Genomic DNA, 21,017 nt, shown 5'->3' with positions numbered 1-21,017 from the left:
TTTGACTAGGAGGATGGAAGGCGGAGGCAGAATCATTTCAGGCTTGAAAATGTCTTTTGACAAAAGTTCAGGATAAGGAAACATTCAACATCTTGTTAGAGATGAGTGGGAAAGAAGAATCAGTTGGGAGCATGAGTGTCAGAAAGAAATTATTAGGATAACACGAGTAACAGAGAACTATGAAAGGTTGCCAAGTTGGAGAGTAAGAGGAGAAAAATAGAAATAAAATATGATGAACATGATGGGAGTATAGAGCTGGTTAGACTCTGAGGAAGAGCTTTTAAGATTCCACTTCCTGGCATGCAGGGAGTGGAGGATGTGCCATAACAAGACCCGACTCCTGAACATGTGACAGCAAATGTATAGGATTCAGCACTAATTTCAGAGGTGGTTGTACACAGTCTGCAAACCAAACATTTAGTTTTTTCATCAGTATAAAAATAACATCTACATACTTAATTTCTGTCCAGTAAGAAGTGATAAGGTTTAAGAAGGCCGAGTTTTAAATTTTTCAAAGGGTGAAAAGAAATGGGCAAAATTATGTTTATCCTGAAATACAATTTCTTTCCATCCATCCTACAGTGTCATGACTCCCTGTGGCAACTTCCAACAACAAAGATGTTCTCGGCACTTTCTGTGGTGACAGAGAGGTGAGTATCGTGGTCTGTAGGGCAGAGCAATACATATATCCCTAGTAATCCATTGTACATCAAAAGTCAGGGACTGCTTCAGTGGAATTAGTCTCATTTGGGGGAATGAATAAAATTAAATCAAAGGACACAGTACCTGATAAAGGAACAAAAAAGCTGGTAGGCTTTGCTCAAAGAAAGAAAAGGCCCTAAAGAGAGAAGGAATGTATTCTATAGTTTTCTTCCTTCCATATCTCAGCTAGATTCCATTAGTGGAAAGATTTGGATGAGACTCCCATTCAGATATTATCAGAGATCATTATAATTTAAATCTCTGTACTGGTTTATACCAAATTACCCAACCCTCCAACCTAAAACCAATGCATCTCAGTGGTTTGGTGGTACTATTTATACACAGTAACCAACTCTTGAAATGACAACTCTTAGGAGCAAGTATACTCAGAATCCAGCATGTGGCTTGCATGATGAGATTCCTTAAAAGTTTGTGGTTGATGATGAACCCAGCATACAGGAGTTCCATATTAAGTCATAATTGGCTTTATGTCAATGGGTGAAATCAGTCACAGAGGAGAGTAAGAATTTTGTGTAATAACAACACAGCAACTGATTGCCTACTTGTTACTCAAAACAATAGACTCTGGGGGAGCATCTTTAAATCCCAGAATAGAGACTTGCTTAGATGTCCTTCTTTGAGAAAATGTCTACAGCAGATCTGATGGAGAATCTCAGGGAGGAACTGACCTGTTTCATCTGCTTGGACTATTTCACCAGCCCAGTGACCACTGAGTGTGGGCACAGCTTTTGTCTGGTGTGTCTCCTGAGAAGCTGGGAGGAACATAACACCCCTTTGTCATGTCCTGAGTGCTGGAGGACCTTGGAGATCCCGCATTTCCAGCCCAACGAGCGTCTGGGGAGGCTGGCTGGCATTGGCAAGCAGCTCAGGTCCCAGGTGCTGCACAGTGAAGGCAACCAGGGCAGCTATGAGAGGATGCTGGCTGCCACCAGGATGTTGTCTGATGAGGAGCTGGGGGGTCACAACTTCTCAACCCAAGGCCCCGGAGTAAACAGAATGAACCTCTCCAGTGAGGCTGAGGAGCATCACAAAGTAAGATGGGAGGCTCGATTTAAATTTCAGAACACACATCAGATTCTATCGCATAAGGTGATGTTAGTCGCTCAGTTACGTCCGGCTATTTGCCCACCAGGTTCCTCTGTCCACCAGGACATGGAGACTAGCCCACCAGGTTCCTCTGTCCAGGGGATTCTCCAGGCAAGAATACCGGAGTGGGTTGCCAGGCCCTTCTCCAGGGGATCTTCCTGACCAGGGATCAAACCTGGATCTCCCACCTTGCAGGCAAATTCTTTACCATCTAGCCACCAGGGGAGCCCCAACTGCCATAATATTTTCTATGGGTGAAAGTCATGGGTGCTAATCTCCAGGCACCAGACCACAAATCTGGGCATGGATTCTTTTTCCCCTTTTGATCTTAAGTCTCGGCCGTCTTGTTAGTGATCCTCAAGACCCCTTCATGACCTGGCGCTCTGCTCATTTACCACAGTTTGTTTCTATTGCAGGAGAAACTCCAGGAAATACTAGACATTTTGTGTAAAAAGAGAAAGGAAACAGAGGTTATATTAAACCATGAGAAGGAGAGAGTGATATTGTGTAAGGTCAGTATCTGTTTTATTTTTCCATTTTGTATGTGATTCTACAAGGGGGACTAGCGGGATGCTTCATGGAGTATCAGAAGAAAATGACATGAAATCCATGGCTAATTCATTTCAATGTATGACAAAAACTACTGTAATGATGTAATTAGCCTCCAACTAATAAAAATAAATGGAAAATAAAATAAAATAAAAAATAAAAGCTGATTTTGACGAAAAAAAAAAAAAAAAGAAGAAAATGACAAAGTTTACTATCTCCAGTGCTGCAGTGTGGAGTGTCCTTGCTCTGGGCTGCCTACCTCTGTTTTTCTATCTGAAGACTCAGCTCAATTCTCCCATCCCCTGGCTGACTTATTTTCCCCTTCTTTGTGTACCTATACCACATTGTGGCTACCTATATTTCTGCTCTGATTATAATTATGAAATATATGTTATACATATAGATATATCACATAGAATGGAAATTGATTGAAAAAAATAATATCTCAAATGATTTAGGGGAAAAAGGGCAGATAAAAAAGAAACAAAAAGAAAGGAAAATTGAAGCAAAAATACAGTGTGGATTAGTACACCTGAACAAGAGCTTGAGGTTAGCTGCAGATTAGAATTTAAGCAATATAGCAAAGAGCAGAACTCAATGTCTAATTAGATTTTTTAAAAGCATGTTTTTGATGATCTCAGTAACCTCTGACTTCTTACATGGGAGCCTTTGTGATGTTCATTTCTATTCCTAGTATGTGATCCATTGTCTACTTTCATTGTCTAAATGTTTGTTGAATGAATGAATGCATGCTTCCCCTGCCTTAATTTTTTGTCCTAACTTTATTTTGCTTTACTTTTTAAAAATAATCATACTCATCACCATCTATCATAATTTGTTTATTTTTGTTGCTTCCACTAGAATGACAACCTCCTAGGAGTAGAATTTTTGATTTTTTTTTTTTACTACTATAAGCTACAACATACAGCTCCTAAAATATCAAACTATCCACCCAGCTAGTCAACAGAATGTATGTGTTATGTGTCAGGTTTCGAGAGTTGTCACAGTGGAACTCTAGGACTTTGTAAGAGTTAAAAATCTATGTAAGTGATTCTGTGACTAACTTTACTATGTGTGTGTGTGTGCACGCCGGTGTGATGGCAGGAAGAGACAAAGACCTGTAAGCAGGTTGTCCTGTCAGAATATGCAAAAATGCACCAGTTCCTGAAGGAGGAGGAGCAGCTGCAGCTGCAGCTTCTAGAAATGGAGGAACGAGAGAACCTGAAGAAACTGCGGGACAATGAGATCAGGCTGACCCAGCAGATGCGAAGCCTGAGCAAAATGATGGAACAGATAGAGTCCACGTGTCAGAACTCGGTGATAGAGTCTTTCGAGGTAAGGACATTGGAGAAACTAATGAAAAAAAAATCCCCGTATGTCACCTGTCATAGTTCAAGTTGCACAGAATAAACTTCTATTTATTTACTTGAAAAATTAAGTTCTGGCCCCTAAGAAAACTTTCTTAAAGAATGACTATTCTCTGTATAGTGTAAATAAAATTTTGAAGAGGAAAAGGAAAGAAAAAAAAGGAATGTCCATCCAAACAAGTCAAATGATGACTCCAAATTTTTTGTGTGCCTGCCTCATTGCAATCTCAGCTTTGCCAAATATTTTATATTTAATGAACATTGTGTACTGGGCACTTTAAATTACATCTTCAAAAAGACCCGATGAGGTTAAATACTATTATGATATTTTACTATAGGTGATTGGTAGTGATAAAATGGGTTAATAGAAGCAATTATTTTGTTTTCTTTTAACTTTTTATTTCATATTGGAGTATAGCCCATTAACAATGTTATGATAGTTTCAGGTGGACAGCAAAGGGACTCAGCCATCCATATACATGTATCCATTCTCCCCAAAACTCACCTTCCATCCAAGCAATAGTGACAATTGTTTAGTAACTCAGATAATTTGCCTGTCAAATAGCTAGTAGGTGATAGAACCCAGGTATTTGTGTACTGAGTCCACATTTTTCACCATCTTTCCTCTACTACCTTTCTAGGCTACTATTGCATTCTTTGGGACCTTCTTAAACATAAGCTGAGTTCCAGTTTCCTATTGACAGCTTCCAATCACTTTCCTAGACTAGCTCCCCAGAATTCTGCTATTTAATTTATTGCCTTCCCAATAACCCAGTCCAGGCTTTCCAGGTGGCACTACTGGTAAAAAACCTGTCTGCCAGTGCAGAAGATCTAAGAGACCTGGGTTCAGTCCCTGGGTCAGGAAGATCCCCTGGAAGATGGCGCGGCAACCCACTCCAGTATTCTTGCCTGGAGAACCCCATGGACAGAGGAGCCTGGTGGGCTACAGTCCATAGGGTCTCAAAGAGTCAGACACGACTGAAGCGAGACTTAGCACGTACAATAACCAAGTCTAACCATACACAGGCTAAGTTTCACCTCTCACAAAGCTACTTCCCTTTGCTTATTTCTACCTCCCGGAGGCATCATTAGATAATAAAGCCAATAGTTTGACTCCTTTCTCAGCCACAGATTCTGTTGACAAAGGATGATATGAGAAAAAGAAAACTAGTTATTGTGAGAAATACCTCACGTTCACAAGCAACTCACCCTAGAAGAAGTTCGAGATGTTTTTCTGCCATACGCTCTCCCACTCAAAGTATTCTAGAGCCATGGGAAGGGGACTCTATGAAATCTGCAAAGGACTGTATTCAAAATGGACTGTCTCTGCTAGCACTCAGAGTGCAGAAAAACTAACCTTCTTTCTTTTATACCCTTAGGATGTGAGAGGAATACTGGAAAGGTAGGTTTTTCTTCTGTGTTCGCTTGTGTAGGGAACAGGGTGGTGGTGCTGATGCAATAGGTTTTCAGAGAGGGGATGAAAGTGTCCATGCTGCTGGGGCAGAGAGGGCTGGATTCTCAAGTTGGAGCAGCTCGTGCGGTCTGTGCGGAGGAGACCAAGTGACCGTCTCTGCTCTCCCGTAGGAGCGAGCCCCTCTTGCTTCAGTGTCCGGAGGCCATCAGCACGGGACTGACTCTGTGCCACATCACAGGAATGAGGGAGATGCTGAGAAAATTCAGCAGTAAGTCAGCATGATTTGTTGACCCTCTAGGGACTTTCAGATGGGTGCAGGGTGGGCACAGCCCATCTCTGCTGGAACGGACAGAAGCACTGAGACTTGATTGATGTTTGGTCTGACTTTGTTTTCTGTCTGAGTCCTGTTCTTTCCTTTGTTTGCATGGGTCTGTTGTGTTCATCCCATCGCCTTGCACACACACACACACAGATCTCCTCAGGGGGTTCTGTGTTGCTCCCTCTGTTCTTGTGAGGATAAAAGCTGATCTAAACTCTTAAATCTCAGTGAGGGAACATTCAAAGAACTATCCTTTTAGAATGCTCCAAATATTTACACTGGCTAAGACTTAGAGAGGTGAGTATTAGGTTTCACCTTTTATCTTGTTGACAATCTGACCTTCAGAGAAAGGCCTAATGGATGCTGGACTCAACAGATATTTGAGAAGTGCCTACTATGTGCTATAGTAGGGACTGTGCTATTAGGCTCTGTGGTGCAAAGTGGTAAAGAACCCACCTGCCAATGCATAAGAGAGACATAAGAGGCACAGGTTCAATCCCTGGGTCAGGAAGATACCCTGGAGGAGGGCATGGCAACCCAGTCCAGTATTCTTGTCTAGAGAATCCCATGGATAGAGGAGCCTGGCAGGTTACGGTCCATAGGGTTGCACAGAGTCAGACACAACTGATGCAACTTAGCACGCACGAAGCATGCATGCACATATTTACAATAATGAATGAGACACTTGCTTTTGCCTTTGTAGATCTTACAGTGAGATTGAGGAGAGATTGAGGAGTGAGATTGAGGAGATATTAATTAAACAGATAGTGATGATTGGGATTTGATCTACAAAGAAAAGTATAAAATGATATGATGGGGGTGCCTAATCTTGTCTGGATAATCAACGAAAGTTACTCCCAGAAGGCTGAGAGAGGAGGTCTCAGGGGTTCAAAACATGTTTCGTCAAATGGTCATTGGCAGTTGCACTAACTCCTGTATCTGTGCTCAGTCGTGTCTGACTCTTTGTGACCCCATGGACTGTAGTCCGCCAGGCTCCTCTGTCCGTGGGACTCCTCGGGCAAGAATATTAAGGTGGGTTGCCATTGTGTACTCCAGGGGAATCTTCCAGATCCAGAGATCCAACCTGTGACTCTTGTGTCTCCTGCATGAGCAGGCAGATTCTTTACCACTAGCGCCATTTGGGGAGCCCTAACTCATAGGAAGTTATTAATACATTTAAGCTTGAGATAATGAAAATGCTAATTAGGAACTGCTATTCAAACACCTGGCAACTTTGTAATTTTGGCCCAGTTTTCTAACCTTTATGAACCTCAGTTTTTTTTTCTTTTATAAAAATGGAAAGAAGATAATAATATTTGCCATGATTAAATGAGATAATGTACAGAAAATGTCTGGCACCTAAGTAGTTCAGTAACCAATAACTTTTTCTCCCACTTAAACTCAAGAACCATAACCAACCCTGGCTAAAGCAAATACAAATGACAAAAGATATGACCTGTGTGGATAAACGGCTCTTAGTTCTACAAGTGTCTTTTAAACAGAACTACTTCCATTCCATTATCAGAGATCTAGTATCATTCTCCACATGATTCATTGGTTTCCTTTTAGAGATCCACACTCTGTGTTTTGTGATACAGTGAAAGAAGAGTCTCAGAGACACTGTTCCAGTCCGGACAAAAATCCCCACCACAGTCACCTAAATTAAGTTTTAAACAATAGGACTAGGGGCTTCCCTTGTGATCCAGTGGTTAAGACTCCATGCTTCTGCTGCAGGGGTTATGGGTTCTGTCCCTGGTAGGGGAACTAAGATCCTGCATGCTCAGTGGCTCAGTCAAAAAAAAAAAAAAAAAGGACTAGATACTAAGACCTTCATTTAAATTGCACATATGTAAGAGAGTTTTCCAGAATGCAAATGGGGATTCATTCTTTTCTCCTTTTGCAGCGGATATAACCCTAGATCCAGCCACAGCCAACGCCTACCTAGTCTTGTCTGAGGATCTGAAAAGTGTGAAACATGGAGGAATCCGACAGCAGTTGCCTGACAACCCTGAAAGATTTGACCAGTCTGCCACGGTGCTGGGCACTCAGGTCTTCACCTGCGGGAGACACTACTGGGAGGTGGAAGTGGGCAACAAGACCGAGTGGGAGGTGGGCATCTGTAAGGACTCAGTGAGCAGGAAGGGGAACCTCCCCAAGCCTCCTGGGGACCTCTTCTCACTTATAGGCTTAAAGATTGGCGATGATTATAGTCTTTGGGTCTCATCACCTTTGAAAGGCCAACACGTCAGAGAGCCAGTGCATAAGGTTGGCATTTTCTTAGACTATGAGTCTGGACATATAGCATTCTACAACGTGACAGACGAGTCCCTCATCTACAGCTTCCCTCCAGCCTGTTTCCAAGAGGCTCTCAGGCCCATCTTCTCCCCTTGTCTCCCAAACGAAGGGACCAACACAGGTCCTCTTGTCATCTGCTCACTGAAGCACCATTGCCCTGCTCACTGATGCCCTCAGCCTTTTCGGAGAGTGAGGTCTAAGACCAACTGATAACTATTAATTAGGATGATTAATGCATGGATGGTATTAACATCAGGTGATCTGAAAGAAAGCACCCCCCTCCCCAACAACCCTCAGGAGTTTCCATTATTTTGAGCCCTCACTGAACAGCCAAATTGGACAATCAACTTCTAACACCAATAGGAAAAAGCTGACTTTATCCTGTGTCTTGAATCAAATTCATTATCTAGACTGCCCCCTATATATGCTGATCACTGAAAATGTAAAGATAGAACTAGTCCCTAGTAACCTGAATCCCATTGTCATAGGCCGGTTTATAAATCTATGTCATTTTTTTCAAGTGTATTTATTTATTTGACTCTAAAAAGCTCCACTATTTGCATGTGTCTGTCTTATGTGTAAAGCTCCATGTGCCAGGGCAAACCTAACTCCTCCAGGGGGCTGGATACATGGGTTCTCCTTTTTCATGACTTGGCCTTCTCTGAAAAAGTGCTTTTCTTCCCATCCTATGGGGCCTGAAGAGTCGGTCCTCAGGAAGAGTTATGTGTTCAGAATGGTACAAAGATATGTGTGAATATCATCGTGGCATTCACATTACCATATTCACAAGATCACGGAGCTTTCTGTTGCTAATATATTCAAAGGTGACAAAGCAAAGTATTTAGTCAATACACATATCAAGGCTGTGGGTGCAGAGTGAGTTTTTGAGTTTTGTGTGTTAGTTGCTCAGTCGTGTCTGGCTCTTTGTGACCCCACAGACCCTACAGAGGAGCCCCTCCAAGCTCGTCTGTCCGTGGGATTCCCCAGGCAAAAATATTGGAATGGGTTGCCATTTCCTCCTCCAGGGGATCTTCCTGACTCAGGATTGAACACAGTCTCCTGCATTGCAGGCTGATTCTTTACCTTTTGAGTAAAGATTTTCCGAGCTTTTGCTATTTTCTAGAAGCAGAAGGTTTTTCATATCTGAAAGACCAAGTCAAGCTTTCTCTTTATCCCAACACGCCAGGGTATAGGAAGGGGGTACTGACTGAGCAGAGTTTCTTTTGTTTTGTCTCACTCATACTCCACATTCTTAGTGCTCTCTCCCAGCAGGTTTGTTTTCTTTTCTTTTTTTACTTCTTGCTCCCATTGCAGGATGTCACCTATCACAGAAGGTACCCCTTCGTCCACTCTTCGCACTCAGATAAGTCAGTGTCAGTATTTTTAGTCTTTGACAAGTCTTTAGTCTATGGATCTAACCCATGAATGACTGCAAATTATTAAGAAAATTTTTTCACAGATTTTAATTTCTAAATTAGAGGATAAATGAGGAAAGTGTGAGAATGGGACCTCTTAATCAGCATAGAAAATCATAGAAGGAAGTCAGTAAGTAACTGGGCTTATTTTGGGGTCTCTGTTCACCCTTCTCTTTAATTTAGACCTCTTTGGTCATTCAGCCTTATACATCTTAATCCTATGCCCTCAAAGGCAGGGAGCAGATATGAATTAGACTTTGAATCCCAGATACTGTCCTCTTCTGCTCTTTGTGTTCCCTATTTGCATTTTCACCCTGATATCAGGTATACTCAGAGGATTGTGGAAAGGTGAACCAATGATCACATCCTTTTTAGATAATCCGTGGCTCTGTTTCTCTCTCTTTTTTTTAAAGCTCAGAAATTTAATGTAACTATTAGCATTTTCTCTTGCAAGAAATGGTGGATTTCTCCCTCCCCCAGGAAATGACACCTGTGAACAATTATCTCTTTTATCATTGCTATTAAGATTATTTACATAACTTGTGCTCATTCAGAATTCACTTTTTTTTTCCTTTTTCTTTCTTTTTTTCTTTTTTTGACTGCACCTTGAGGCATGTGGAACTTCCCTGACAGGGATGAGGGATCGAATCTGTGCCTCCTGCTGTGGAGGCACAGAGTCTTAACCACTGGGCTGAGAGGGAAGTCTTTCTATTTCTTATTTTATTAAATTTTATTTCTTGATTTATTCTCTCAAAAAGCTAAAAAGCAAATTATAAACAGCAGACACCAAGCATATTTTGGAGTATGTCATCTTCAATTAGAAAAAATTGAATTTTTAAATATTTGGATAAATGAATGTAAAAGTAACACATTTTAATTTAGTGCACATTACACTTAATTGTAGTATAATCTTGGCAACAGCCCTTTTATTTATTTTTTCTCTATGTCCCAGAGGGGTTGATATTGCCAAGGAAACGAGCCTCCTTTTTTTTTCTCCTCTGGGAAAGTTATCCTGAGTAGATCTTGGCTGCATCACTATCTACACTGGGACTGCCACTGATTGAGTGTGTGTGCAGGGGACGGATGGGGGAGATTAAATCTATATTTTTCTTATCCTTCTGGGTTTGTGTAAATAACGATATAAAAGTTGCAAGAAAACTTTCACCCAACGTTTCTAGATACAAATTCCAAGCCAAGCAGATGTGGTAGGAAGGATGGGAGCAAGACTGGCCAGTATGAAAAATGAAAAGATATGCTTCCTTGCTTGGTGAAGGCACCCCCTTGCCACTGTTCAAGGACCTGGGTCTCCCTGTCTCAGGCAAAACATGTGATAAAGGCATTTCCTTCAACATAAAAGGAGTCCCACAAAGAACCTGCTCCCATCACTCAAGCTGCCTTTTATCCATCCATTAACTTGCTCTCTCCTTCCTGAATCTCTCTCTTCCACCTCTTCCTGAATGGACAATTTCCCCAGGAGACAGCAAGGCACTGGTAGCCTCTCACAGTGAACATCACCAGATAGAATCCACAATCATAGCCATTTCCTTCCCTACATCCCTACAGGGGTTTCCCTGGTGACTCGGTAAAAAGAATCTGCTTGCAATGCAGGAGACCCAGGTTCAATCCCTGGGTCTGGCAGATCCCCTGGAGAAGGGAATGGGAACCCACTCCAGTACTCTTGCCCGGAAAATCTCATGGACAGAGAGCTGGCAGACTATAGTCCGTGGGGTCACAAGAGTCGGATGTGACTTGGCGAATAAACCACCACATATCCCCACAGCTGGCTGGAGGAGAGGGGACAGTCTATCCTAAGGTTGGAGGACATCACCCAAGATTCCACTCAGGACTGCAGTTTGATAACCTTTAAAACATTTTTTTTTTTGTTTGCCTTAGAGTAACTAAAAAATAAAATATTGTATAATATTTCTCATGTCCTGAAATTTTCATTGAAGTTTCAATGAAGTTTCATAAAACTTCATTATTCAAGTAAGGTTTTTATCTATTTTCCAACTTTAATTATCCCTTCCCTTACAACATAAATGTAACTTTGATCAATTTTTCTTTGTGTGTATTGGTACCTTATTTTATTTTGAATACAAGGTTCTTCTACACTAATTTAACTCAATGATGTGTCAGTCAACCTTTTCCTAGTCTTAGATTTCTCTCTGTGCATATACCTTGGAGAGGAGGGAACAAAATAATAATAGGTCACAATAGGAAAATAATAGTGTGCAAATATGAAATGCACAAATGTGCACAAATGTGCAAAAAATAAAAGATTAATCTCACTACACAGAGATAACCAATGTTAAGTTTTGGTACGTGTCTTTCTAATTTTTTTCTATGTGTATATATACATATATTTCAAGCAAAATGAAAATTAATTACCTTAAACTATATTGTGAACTGCCTTCTCATCATATTTCTTAAAAATACAGCTTTTTATCTTTAAATATATAAGTATGTATCTTCTAAGAATTAGTACATTTGTTAAACTTCATTTATATAAAAATGTACATTCAGCAAGTATTATTTGATATTTAATAAAGTCCATATTAAAAATTCCCCAGTTAGTCTTATAATGTTCCTTACGACTCTTTTTTTTTGTCCTTCAGCATCCAGAAATAACATAGGATCATGTATTAAAAGTAATTGTTTTGGAAAACATAGTTCTTAATGGGAGTGATATTTTATCATTGAGTCTCCCTAATTTGTTTAATCATTTCCCTCCTGTGGGACATTTAGATTGTTCCCCATTTGTAGCTATTATGACCGGCACTTTGATGAACGCACATATTCCTAAACCTTTGGGTACATTTCTAATTATTCCCCAGGAATCTCTCTGCAGGCGGGAAGGCGGCCTGCAGACCCGGTGGGCATGTGTTTGAAGGCTGTAACATCCCTCTACGAAATTTAATGTGCATGGCAGGGAGTCCAGAATGTCTTGCTCACTGACATTTCTGAAGATGCAGACACACAGCTTTAAGACAAGTGAAAGGACGTGGTTTTCTGTGCCCTATGGTCTTGCCAGAAGCACTGTATTTATGCCCCCAGAAAAATCTATCCTGGGAGGGATTGGGGAGCAGCAGTTGGGCTCTGAAGCCAGATAGTCCTTGGTTGGAGCTCCTAACTTCACCACAAAGTCATGCTTCAACTTCCCCAAGTTATTTAACTCTCAGAGCCTGGCTGTGCTGTGCTGAGCCCCTCGTGTCTGATGCTTTGTGACCCCGTGGGCTGTAGCCCGCCAGGCTCCTCTTGTCCATGGGGTTCTCCAGGCAAGAATGCTGGAGTGGGTTGCTAGGCCCTCCTCCAGGGGATCTTCCCAACCGAGGGATCGAACCCAGGTCTCCCGCATTGTAGGTGATTCTTTACCAGCTGAGCCACCATGGAAGCCCAACATGACACTTATTGAGCGCACCTGAACACGCTCAGATGTGCCCACGTGTGCTCGGAATTCCTGGCCTTAGAGCTGCGGGAAGCCGCGCTCCCAGAACGGCGGAGCCGCGGGGTGGGCGGAGCGGAGGCCGGGGCCCCGCGTGGCCGGCGGAGGCACGGGTGTCCCGGCGGCGCGTGGGCCCCAGGGGCCGGGGGCGCTCACTACGCTGGAACTGCGGCTGCGACTCCCGCAGGCCCGTGAGCGGCCTCCCCGACGGCAGCACCTCCAACGCCCGGAGTGCGTCGCCAGGCACCACCGGTTAAGGTAGGCGGTGAGGCGAGGAGCCCGCGACGCCGGCCGGGCCTGGGGTCCTGCGCCCCCGCCGAGCCTTTCCACCTCCCGCGCGAGTCTCCATCCCGGAGGCCGGGCGCCCCCTCGCCCCCGGCTGGGGACGAGCTCCTCCCCGGACCCCTTGTGCCTCGCGGGTTGGGGCGCCGTCTGGGCTTTGGGGTCGCGGCCACCCTAGGCCCTTTGTCTCCCTCGTCCCACTTCGGGAAACCTCATTTCTAACTCAGGCCAGGTTTCCTTATCTGGCAGGAAATTAATCTACCTTTTCGGTTTCGGTGAATTAGTGAGCCAACAATTCATGTAAACAACGTGGCATACCATCTAAAACCTAAGTCTGTCCAATACGTGGTAGCTGATGTGTGTCCAGGTGTTTGAGGACCCTAAAAGCCCAGACTTGGCCTGCCTGAATGAATTTCACTCATTCAACAAATGTTGAGCGTCTACACATCATATTGTGCTTGGCGTTGAGGACGTAATGGTGAAAGCAGCCCCGGTCTTTGTATGCTTGTTACGCCTTCGACTAACAACACAAGAAATAAATTCATTTTCTGTCAGAGGAAAGACAGGTTTAGACGCTTCTTTGTGAGCCATGCTCCAAGCAAGGAACGCCATTTCCAGTGCTACTTGAGGCCTGATAACAACCTCCTCTGGTATGGCTTGCCTTTGCCTGTGGAACAACACGGGCATTATGCATACCAAGGAAAGGATGATAAAAATGAAATTTGTTGAAGCTGATGAAATGTTTTGTACTTTTGCATTGTTGGTGCAGTGGTGAACGCTTGGCCTCTTCCTTGCTACTCTTTGCAAGAGTTTATCTGCTGCTATGTCAGAAGGGAGAAGAACGCTGTGACTCAGGTGGTGAACACTACCAGTTAATGTGGCTTAAAATGCTGGATACACATGCTTCCTAAGTTGATTCAGAGTGAAGATAGATGCAGTGGAGTTTGGTTATGAATGTCTGTTTATGGCCCAAATTTGGCCGCCCCTCTAGCACTCAACATCATACATAGGTGTCTGTATAGCTGATATGTGTATAGCTGATAAAGAGCAAGCTCCACCCTCTGATAAACAATCCCAACAGGCAGGGAATTACTTTTGACCTCATCACTAGTATTTAAATTGGTTTCTGCTGTCATCAGCGGGACAATTCCTTCGAGAAAAGAATTGTGTTGAAATAGAATGATAATAGTAATAATGATGAAAGCAAATGCTTATAGCAGTTATTCTTTATATGGGATTATCCTCAGTCCTTGAACACATTTACTCATTCTCACAACAATCCAGAGATACAGTTACCATTGTTATGACCAGTTTCCAGGTGGGAAAATGAAGCGCAGAGAGGTTGCTTGACTTTGACCATGTTCACAGAGCCAGCAAGGAGTAGAAATAGAATTTGAACCCAAGTGGTCTAGCTCCAGCTCTATGATTTTTAACTGTTATCATAGTTGGAGAATAGAATGTATCCTTCACATACTAAATGTACAGCAGGGTTCTTCTGAACTCTTCAGGAGTTGAACAGATAATTTGATCTTCTTTCTTACTAGTTCCTTAATGAAGAGGCAAAGAATAAGTCTTTAAAAGGAGCGTGCTGTGGAGAACTCATTATCAATGCAGTTGTGTCTGCTAGAAATCACATTCTATTTTACGTGCCTCTTAGTTGTACCACCTTTATCTTCCATTTATGGACAGTATCTTGGCTGTCTGGGTTCAGGTCCTTTCCCTTTTCCTGGAAGCGTGGTCCTCTCAGGACTGTACCCTAGCTTTCCACCCTGATGACTGATTATTACACCTTTGTGCTTAGGTAATTAAGCCATTGCTTTGAAGCTTTTTTTGGGCATTGATGAAACAGAGGCAGAGAGAACACCTGTGACTTGAAGGATTTTCTTTGGTATGTGTTTTCTCTCTACTAAGATTATATTCTGCTGGATAATGTATCCCAGATGGAAAATATTTTCTCACATTTATTAAGCATCTGTTGTAGGCGAAGTATTGTGTATAATGTTTATGCTACTGTGAAAAGGTTAAAGAGGTTGCCCAGTGCCACACGTTTGTCAAGTGGAAGAGCCCAGGTACAATATCCACCTAGGTGTACTGACTTCAGAGCCTGTTTTTTTAAACCACTGGGCTTTATTTTTCCTCAGTAGAAGTTAAGTGAAGAATCCAGTTTGTTTGATAAAACGTTTGCATTTGAGGGAGGTTGTGGCACATAATGGGAAAAGAACAGTGAATTCCTTGCCTTTATTGATCTATTTTTTAAAATTAATTAATTAGGCCGTGCCGGGTCCTAGTTGTGGCACACGGGATCGTTGATCCTTGTTGAGGCATACAGGATCTTTAGTTGTGGCATTCAAACTCTTTGTTGGCTGCAGGTGGAGTCTAGTTCCCCAATCAGGGATGAAACCTGGGCCCCCTCTGTTGGAAGCGCAGAGTCGTGGCCACTGGATCACCAAGCAAGTCCCTTCCTTGGGTTTTAGAGACAGAAAATCAGTTCTTTGGACAGATTCAGGCTGCCTGAAGGGTTTTTACAGTGATTGTCATATGTATAAAATAATGGAAGTGTGAAATGACATCACTTTATATCTAGTAAAGACTGGAGATCAAGAAGAACATAGGACAAGTATTGAGCGTTGGAAGAAATCCTCAGTTTAGCTTAAAGCAGCAGCAGATCAGAAGGGTAGAAGAATATCAAATAAAAGTCTGTTGGAAAAAGTATTTGAATTAAGAGAGGTCATTGACGTACTGGGAACTATTGTACTATTTTAAGGTACCAAATTCATTCATAAAGAATTTCTAAGAGAAAAATCACAGGTGGGAAGGAATAAGATGCTACGTTACACTCAATTTTTTTTCTTTTCCTTCTCATATTTCAGTTTCCTTCTTCTCTTTCTTCATTCTGCATTTAGTTGACCAAGTAAGTGGAAAAACATTTACTTTTGGGGGGCACAAAATTTAAGATCTTAAAATGATAGCAAAATGTCATCATAAAACAGAGGATATCATATGATAAAACCATGTTCTTGGTTGTTAAGTGACCAGTTGTTAAGTGACCAGTATTTCAAACCAAATATTAATACTCTGGGTTCTCAAACAACCAATACCTTTCTCACTATGAAGATTTGCTGATTATCTCATTGTTTTTGGTTGTTAAGTAGCTAGAGGGTACCATTGATATTTCTAATCAAGTATCAGTACTCTGGATCCTCAGATAACCAGTAGTTTTCTCAGTATAGTTGAGGATTTGCTGACTGGCTCATCTAGAGGTCTATCAGTATGTTCCTGACAGTCTGGTTTGAGTGGAGAGAGTTTCAGTGTCTTGGTTAGCATGTTTAGGATATTAATAAAAAAACTACTGAATGGATCAAGGCTAAACTGATTAGAAATTCAAGAATCATAAAGAATCAATAAAAAGAATTCCCAGAGTTTATAAGTGTATATTTTGTATATGTTTATCCCCTTAGTACCCTTTAGAAAGATCTTTTTAAGAAGAGACTCAAGATTCTTTTTGTCTTTTCCTTCTATTGAAATCTACATAGGGACAGCCTTGAGGGCTGCTCTTTCTGTACATTATCTGAGAGAAACAAACCCTGTTTGAGAAAGTTGGTAGTTAAGAAACTTATTATTAAATGACTAGAAACAAAGGGAAGGAAAACAGTTTAGTCGATTTGGGCCAATGCTGACCAGCTAATTGTTTTGCATGCTAATTAAGATTCAATAAGAGGGAAAAAACCAGTGAGCTGAAATGGCATCTTAAATAAAGAAACCCACTCTAATACTTATATACACATTTTAAATAGAAACAGTGAAACCAACATGCTAATTTCAAATTGGTGACCTCATGGGTTTAGGTTGTTGTGTAGCCGTTAAGTGTTGTGACAGATAGGCCCAAGATACTGTAGATGAAATAGTGGAGAAGGTTTCCTTTTTCTTTATGTAATAGTGCTTGCTGATTAAGTGGTCTCTGCTCCACAGAGTCACCCACACTTGTGGCTAGCAAAGTGTCTCTGGCCCCACTGGGACATGGTTTTCCAACTCAGTTTCAGGCTAGTCGGAACAAGGTGGGTAAGGAAAAGCTGAAGTCCAGAGTGGGAGATGTGACCTTAATCGCATGATACAGCAGCATCACGTGTCTCTTCATCTCAGGTTCCTCTAGGCATCTGCTCACACCTATCTGCACAGAGTATTGGGAATTATGTGTAGCCAAGTGCTGAGAAAGAACACACCTGGCCTCAACCAGCAGTTTCTCCAGCAGCTGTACTAAAACCTAGCATTATGTTTCCTGGATGATAGGAAAACTTTGAAAATCATGCAGGTTTTCAATTCCTTCTCACCCTTACACTAATAAATATGTTTTGGAGGTCAAGATTTTTGGTTTATAGAAAAGTAATAAATTATATGTATCCTGTGTTGTGTAACATCCTAGTGGGATTGGAGGCAGCACCTTTTAAGCAGTTCAATTAATATTTGACTGGAGTATTATTAATGCAGTAGTGAAATGTAGGGTTACTCATTCTAAGTGAGATAAATAAAGGCTGAAAATAAAAATGTTCTCCTGGCACTGCAGGATAGGTTTGCCTCCAAATAACTTTTGCACCAAAATTGAGGAAAGCAGTTTTACCATTGGAATTTGATAATGTGCATAAGGAATTATGGAATTAACACTATAATCATATAATTTAAGCATGAATAAGTAATTAAAAGCAAAATTTAAAAAGCAATTATAGTGATACAAGGTGAAAGAATTCTTATGTATTTTTTCATGTTCTTTGTTTTTTATTTTATTTTGTAGAAACTTTTTATTGGAGTATAGTTGATTTACAATGTTGTGTTTCTGCAAAGTGAATCAGCCACACATATACATATATCCACTCTCTTCTAGACTCCATCCCCATATTGGTATTTACAGAGCACCAAATAGAGTTCCCTGTGCTATACAGTAGGCTATATTATCTTTTATGTATAGTAGTGTGTATATGTCAATCCCAGCCTCCCAATTTATGCCCCCTAAGTTATATACGTAGTTTTAAATTTATGATTCCGTAACTCTGCATCTATTTTTGTGACAACTACGCCTTAAATAATAACAGGATGGCTTAGAAGTCTAGGAATAAGTAGCTAAAACACTCCCATGTCCAATAGCAGCAAGGTTAGGGTGTTGGAGTTCAATCCAGCACCCAGCTACCAGTTAGCTCCGGGAGGCAGTGATGGACAGGGAGGCCTGGCGTGCTGCAGTCCATGGGGTCTCGAAAAGTTGGACATGACTGAGCGACTGAACTAGGGATGTTGGAAGTGATGGCAGGGATGAAGAGGGGATGAGGGGGTGGGAAGAGGGGAGGCCCTGTGCTCTCTGGGAAAAATTAAGAGCAAGAGAATATGTTGCCATTGTGGTTGTTAAGACGATGAGACAAAGGCACTAGAGGCAATAGCGTGAGTTCTGCACTCAAAACACCACTTTCTGGCTCATCCAGGACCTACTCTCCTAGCCGAACCCCAGGGGCTCTCCCCATTAGCTGTAGCTAGATTAGGCCTCTGTTTCTAAGCCCTGCCCTGCCCTTTCCTTCTCACCTTCCTTTTTGCAAAACAAATCCTCATCTGGACATGCTTTCTTCTGGGCTTGCTCACTGTAATCCCTTAGTGCACTCACCTGCCTCTTTGCAGTCAGCATTAAGTGAAAAGTGTTACTCAGTCATGCCTGACTCTTTGAGGCCCTGTGGACGGTAGCCCTCCAGGCACCTCTGTCCATGGAATTCTCCGGGCAACAATACTGGAGTGGGTTGCCATTCTCTTCTCCAGAGGATCTTCCCAACCCAGGAATGGAACCTGGGTTGCCTGCACTGCAGGTGGATTCTTTATTCTCCGAGTCACCAGGGAATTCCTCGCAGTCAGCATTATGCAGGATGCAAAACTATTGCTTCTTGTCTGTTCTCAGGATAAACTGGTTCAATCGTACAAGTCACATGCAGCAGGGGCTTGTGCCTGATCAGTGTAAGAGATGTAAATCTGATTCCCTCTTTGGATGCTCACAACTTCTCTTCAGGGTACTATGACTGAGAAACAAGGGTTGGAAAAGCTCTATGGCAGGAACAGTATTGCTTGACAAAGTCTTAAGACTTTTCTATTGACAACTGGTAGCTGGGTTGAACTTGTACTCCACACATATTTGTAATGTCTATATTTAAGTTCTTTTCAAAGGAAGGATTTTTTATTTTTAAACAGACTTTATTCTTTAGAACTGTTTTAAGTTAACAGCATAATTAAGCAGAAAATAGAGATTTCCCAAATACCCCCCAACACCCTCACACGCAAAGCCTGCCCCCACCAGCAAGATTCCCCACCAGAGTGGTGCCTTTCCCATAACTGATGGACCTACGTTGACACGTTATTGTTACCCAAAGCTCACAGTTGACGTTAGGGTTCACTCTTGCTGTTGTACATTCTGTGGGTTTTGACAAATGTGTGATGACAGGTATCTACAGTTGTGGTGTCATGCAGAATAGCTTCCCCGCCCTAAAAATTCTCTGTGCTCTGCTTACTTATCTCTCCTTACCTAAACCCTGGCAACCACTGACCTTCTTACTGTCATTGTCATTTAATCGCTAAATCAAGTCTGACTCTTGACAACCCCATGGACTATAGCCCACCAGGCTCCTCTGCCCACAGGATTCTCCAGGCAAGAATACTGGAGTGCGTAGCCATTCCTTTCTCCAAGCGGTCTTCCCAGCCCAGAGATTGAATCCATGCCTCCTGCTTGGCAGGTGGGTTCTTTACCACTGAGCCACCTGGGCAGCCCCCCTCCCCTTTACTGGCTACATAGTTACTTATTTGCTTATTTATTTCTTTGGCTGCACTGAGTCTTAATTGTGGCACATGGGATCTAGTTCCCCTACCAGGGATGGAACCCAGGCTCCCTGTGTTGGGCGCTTAGAGTCTTAGCCATTAGACAACTTGGGAAGTCCCACTGTCTCCATAGTTTTGCCTTTTCCAGAGTGTCAGATGGTTGGACTCATGCAGTGTGTAGGTAGAAGTTTTTGGACCAGGAATTCAGTGGACGTTTACTTCATATTGTGATAGACTGCTTCCTTGCTTCCATTTCCTCTTGTGTCCCCAGAGACATCTTCCCACTCTCTTCCCCATTTTGCCTTTAATGTAGGGGAATGATTCTTAGTTCTCACCATCTGTACAGTAATACCCAGAGATGCCTGAAAAGAACTTATGTGTAATAGTTTGATAAGCTACTATCCTTTGGCTTATCTCCCTCAGGAGGATCTTATCAGAGCACGCATACACAAATATGTTCAGTTTTGCTATAATGCTTATTTTGAAAGTGCAAATTTTTTCCAACACAATGGATGTATCAGAGAATAATTTGAGCATAACAGAAATCTCATGTTTGCTTATGCATGATTTCATCCACAAGAAACTCTGGGCAAACACAGTAAACTGCATTCAGCTAAGCCTAGCCAGCAAGGAATGCATAGAGCAGGAACACACACATACACGCATCCACACACACACCCACCTCAAACCTCTGCCAGCTACCTGCTTTCACTGCACATGTTACAAGCCACACTGTTAACCTTTGGAGTCCATCCTTCCATCTGAGTCTTCTCCTTTCCTCTCCCTTCTGGTGACCCTCCTTTCACCACTTCACGGTAACTCACAAGTTGCAATCTTTCTGGTGCCTGTGTCCACAAGCACACCTTAAGGCTTTTCAAGGTAAAGTGTTGTATTTATTGCAACCCATTTATGTATCTCCTAACCATTTAACAAGTGAAAAACTGTGCTCCTATATTCATTAGAGTCCTACTTTTTAAAATGTGTTGCTGAAAATGTTTTTAAATATTATGTCCATAAACCCTTAAGCCCTGTGGTTTCTACGTGGTGATTTTTAGGAACACATATGTAGCATCCTAGAAGAACTGACTGTATATAACAGGATGTTAAAATGGAACTCCTTTCCTTCAGGCTTCCTCTGAGGATCTAGATCATCTATGTGATGATTTCCTTATTTTTCCTTGTGTTAAACTTTCAAAGGAGTTGGGAAAAAAATAGCTTTTTTGTTCACTCTTGCTTTAGGTGGGCCAGTGTTTAAAGCTGATGTAGCTGGAGGTTTATTGGGAAATTGCAG

General features: G+C 42.1%; 1 protein-coding gene across 2 annotated transcripts; it reads left to right on the top strand.

The window, feature by feature from the left end:
• Nucleotides 1-35: 35 nt before the first annotated feature.
• TRIML1 (tripartite motif family like 1) lies at nucleotides 36-11,158 on the top strand. Of its 2 annotated transcripts, XM_020914348.2 has the most exons (7): nucleotides 36-650; nucleotides 1,422-1,755; nucleotides 2,226-2,321; nucleotides 3,463-3,693; nucleotides 5,105-5,127; nucleotides 5,310-5,407; nucleotides 7,362-11,158. In XM_020914348.2, exons 1-7 carry the CDS (start codon nucleotides 529-531, stop codon nucleotides 7,919-7,921), a joined length of 1,464 nt encoding a protein of 487 aa, XP_020770007.2. In that variant the 5' UTR covers nucleotides 36-528; the 3' UTR covers nucleotides 7,922-11,158. The 2 variants fall into 2 exon arrangements, with proteins under 2 accessions (XP_020770007.2, XP_020770005.1); XM_020914346.2 differs by lacking the exon at nucleotides 36-650 and having other exon boundaries at nucleotides 1,137-1,755; nucleotides 7,362-11,156.
• Nucleotides 11,159-21,017: the final 9,859 nt, after the last annotated feature.

Source organism: Odocoileus virginianus, chromosome 32 (assembly GCF_023699985.2).
Source record: "Odocoileus virginianus isolate 20LAN1187 ecotype Illinois chromosome 32, Ovbor_1.2, whole genome shotgun sequence".
Classification (NCBI taxonomy): Eukaryota; Metazoa; Chordata; class Mammalia; order Artiodactyla; family Cervidae; genus Odocoileus; species Odocoileus virginianus.
This window is presented reverse-complemented; position numbering and strand designations above follow the sequence as displayed.